The sequence below is a fragment of the Cryptomeria japonica genome, chromosome 3, assembly GCF_030272615.1.
Source record: "Cryptomeria japonica chromosome 3, Sugi_1.0, whole genome shotgun sequence".
In the NCBI taxonomy this organism is placed as follows: Eukaryota; Viridiplantae; Streptophyta; class Pinopsida; order Cupressales; family Cupressaceae; genus Cryptomeria; species Cryptomeria japonica.
Genome location: NC_081407.1, coordinates 793,295,618 through 793,299,666, shown reverse-complemented (window position 1 = coordinate 793,299,666; position 4,049 = coordinate 793,295,618). Strand labels below are relative to the sequence as shown.

The window sequence follows — 4,049 nt, the reverse complement described above, 5'->3', positions numbered from 1 at the left end:
TTGAGCTATTTCTTTCTCTCTACCTATGCCCTATTTCTCTCTCCCTCTCTTTATCTCTATATGTCTATCTCTACATCTTGTTTGTCTACTTCTCTATCTATATCCCTTTCCCTCTTCCCCTCTCTTTATATCTCCTTATATCTCTATCTCTCTATCTCACCATCTATATCTCTCGCTATCTTTCCTTCTTCCTCTTTATCTTTTTATCTCTTCCTCTCTAGCTCTCCCTCTCTCTATCTCCCTCACTCCCTATCTTTATCTCTCCTCTCTCTTCCTCTCTCCCTATTGATAATGGAACTTAATTATCTTCTGACTCAAAGTTTTAGTTTCTCCCATGTTTGAATTCCCATAAGTAGACAAATAATTGATTTGAAACTATCACTTCTCCATTGAAACCATTATTACACAAATAGCATTATTTGCTACATAACCTACCTCATGTGATGCACAAATATAAGCATCCAATAGAATGTTTTTTTCCTAATTTTTGGCGTACCCATTATCGGCCACACTAAATAGTGGTGATCCATAAATACGCTCTAATCTGGCCAATTATCTAGCCTCTGAGCTTATTCCCCGTTTTCACAAAAGCGGCCTGGTATGCTTTACATGATTCAGTTTTCTCGTCAATGGCAAGCAGATTCTTCCATAACTCCAGTAATTTACGGCAACAAATTTCTACCATATCAACTATCCAGATGCGCATTCAAGCTCGATTCCTTCTCTGGCTCTCAATATCTCATGATTCAAATATTCATAGTGCCAAGCTAAGTAAATCTGTTAATACCCTCTTCGCCAAACTTGTCAACAGTCAAAATGGAGACATCAAATATATGTTGGATCAAGAACATGATCTCTTTCTCAGAAGCGATGCCCTGTTCTGGGAGCCCCTGCTCAGAGCACTTAAATCATCATCTTCATCCTCATCCGACATAGTTGAGCAGGTATGCGCTATACGCACTTTGATATTCCAGCTCACAGCTAAGCTAGATGCAAAATTCTTTACAGTATATAGACAACAGTAAACGCCCTTCAAAACAATATTTTCTTTTCAAAAACAACAATTAGGTTTAGTATACATTCATATAGTCTTAAAAAAAATGTGTCTACAGCATTTATTGTACTCATTGTTAGGAAAGCAATTTTCCTAGGTCACCGCAGACATCAAAACTTGTTGTATGAGATCTTTTCCGACTAGGGGATTGTCTTTGGGTTAATTTGGTTTGTGTGCTATTCAAGAATGGTACTTTCAGGTTTTGATTTCATGACTAAGCTCTGTTAATAAATTCAACCCACCAACACATCTAGAGAACTTTAGATGTATAAAATTTTGTTTTGAAAGGATGTATATCATTTTGAATCTTAAGTTTTGATCTCATGACTAAGCTTGGTAAGCTTGGTATAATAATTCGATCCATCTACACCCAGAGTACTCTGGATGTATACCACATTGTTTTTAAAGGGCATATGCTATTTTGGAAACATATATCTCGAAACTTCCTTGTATCATCCAACTTGTCCCTTAAGAGGGTTTCATAAATTAAACCCAAGCCTCAGCAAAGAGAAGTGCATAGATCATAGAAAACAGTGATTTCCACATATATGCTAGAAGATAAGAAATTGTAGAAGTAATTTCAAAAATCTAGATATATATCATTTATAAAATAGGTATACCTACTACATTTGCATTGTTCTTTTTGACAATATTTATTCATTTACATATTACACTCAGATTGTTGTTATGAAGATTGTATATATTCCCACAACGCACTTACATTGTTTTTGACAAGGGCATGATGTGTATATAGTATGTACAAAACCTACATTGTTTTTGGAGGGTGTGCTTGTATATATGTAGATTGTAATTTTGAAGGCAATATATTCATATGCTATACACAGTGTTATATTGGCGTGTACACACACAGAGACATGTCAAATGCAAATTCTAGATTAAAGATGTTGTCAGAATTTGACAGGTTTTAGAATGGAAAATGGAGAAACTTGTGAAGGAGTCAATCCGAAACCCAAGGGATTGGGCTAGGCATATAAGTCTTGCAGGGAGAGTAAACAATGCCCAATTAGCTTCAAGAACTTTTTCTTTAATGGAGCTTCAACAAATCAGGCCTACTGTCACTGTATTCAATTCCCTTATTTATGCATATGCATTTTCCAACAGGATTGCGAAAGCTCTCAGTCTGTTTGAGGTCATGGACAGAACAGATGACTGTCAACCCACCTTGGTGACATACAATACATTTATGTCTGTGTACTCTCGTTTTGGCGATGCCAACAATTTGCAAGCATGGTATGAGGCCTGCAAACAGGCAGGGTTTTCACCTGATGTGGATACCTACAAGCATCTGATTTTAGGATTTGTCAAAGCTGATAGGTATGATATGATGGATGTTGCTTTTAAAGAAATGATATCTAGTGGTGTTATGCCAAATCTTGTCATGCTAGAATCTGTAATCGAAGGGTATAGCAAACAAAGGCGTTTGGACAGAATGAAAGAAACACTTAAATTTATGAAGGAAGAAGGATGGACTGTGACTGAAAAAATAGCAACATATGTTTCAGGTGTATGTTAAATGGAGATGAGTACAAGAAATGGAAGACATGATGGTGAAAGCAAAGGCATTGGGAAACATAAAGTTAATATCAGAAGAATACAGTAACATAATAAAAGATGTGGGAAAAGTGCTAAAATATGGGGCAGCTGTTTGATGGTGAATTTTATGTGGGAAAGGTGCTAAAATATGGGCATATTTTGTATGTCCTGAAGATGTAAAAGCAGTTGTCTTTTCCTATTTCATCATTAGGCTTGAATCACTCAGTTTCAATCAAGCAATGGAATTGCCAAGCTTTCTTCCAGCACATTCAATCTTTTGTTTACAGAGTATGGAAAGGCTGGACAGATTGAGAATTCGCAAGTCGTTACAGAGAAAATGAAGAAAGTAGGCTTCAATTCTGTCATCTGAGGTGAGCCAAAATCTTCAATATTTTTAACAAAAGGTTAAAAGTTAGTCAAATTATAGAGCTCTTCTTACTAAGCTACTGCTTCTGTATCTTCAGTTTTCTGCAAGCTCAATATCAAATTTAAATCTTGTACATTGCCATTAGTTCTTGTGCTTATCTAATTTTAATAGTTTGTTTTGCACATTTGTTTTCCATGTGATTGAGATGTTGAAAACCTTCTAATATTGCAATGAATAATAGGGATCATAAAAAGTCATACGATAATGTGTATGGTAGAGACTGAAATCCTTTGAGAGTTGTTGCTCTGCAAGTTTAGTTTGAAGTTCTTCAAGTGGTTGCAACCAGCATTTGCATTACCATTTTTACATGCGTGTGCTGGACTAAAACCTATTTTTCTCCTATTTCCATCCAACATACAATATCTATGAAAAGCACTATTTGTGTACTCTGTTCCTATCCATAGCATCTTACTGCATTTTCATTTGTTTTTCTGCAAATGTTATGAACTACTTGAAACTAATAAGCATCTCATATCTGTACGATAGAAAATAAAACCAAATATAACTAGTGCAATTATCATTAAAAATTTGAGTGGTCAAGATATAGTTTGTGTCCTTGAAGTATGGCTTATCTAGTGAACCTGTCAAAATAATTGTGCACCAACTAAAGAGGGTACTTATCTCTGCAACAAATAAGGGTTACAATCCTACACTCCTCACCAGATTAACCAAGCAATCCGTCTCAATGCAAATCATTGCTGATGGAAGAGACACCTGAGGTGTACTCCATTCTGCAGCCTTCAAGCCCACAGAGTGGCTTGTGTGCATAAGAGAAGCTTGCATTCATGGCAGATGCAAGGGCGAGGTTAGCCTTAACTTTTGTTCTGATGCCATGGAGGAGGGGGGTCCAATTCAAAACAAGTAATAGTGAATTAGTAAAGGGAGAGAAACAAAGAAATACGGATTAAAATCAATAAGCTTAACTCAATGAACCATAACAAGTAATTGTGCATTCATAAAGGGAGAGAAACAATGAAATATGGATTAAAATCAATACTTCCCAATATAATCTAT

General features: G+C 35.9%; 1 protein-coding gene across 1 annotated transcript; it reads left to right on the top strand.

Moving 5' to 3' along the window:
- Positions 1-492: 492 nt before the first annotated feature.
- Positions 493-3,119, top strand: LOC131075889 (pentatricopeptide repeat-containing protein At2g30780). Its single transcript, XM_058012825.2, has 2 exons — positions 493-944; positions 1,977-3,119. Exons 1-2 carry the CDS (start codon positions 630-632, stop codon positions 2,586-2,588), a joined length of 927 nt encoding a protein of 308 aa, XP_057868808.1. The 5' UTR covers positions 493-629; the 3' UTR covers positions 2,589-3,119.
- The last annotated feature ends 930 nt before the right edge of the window (positions 3,120-4,049 follow it).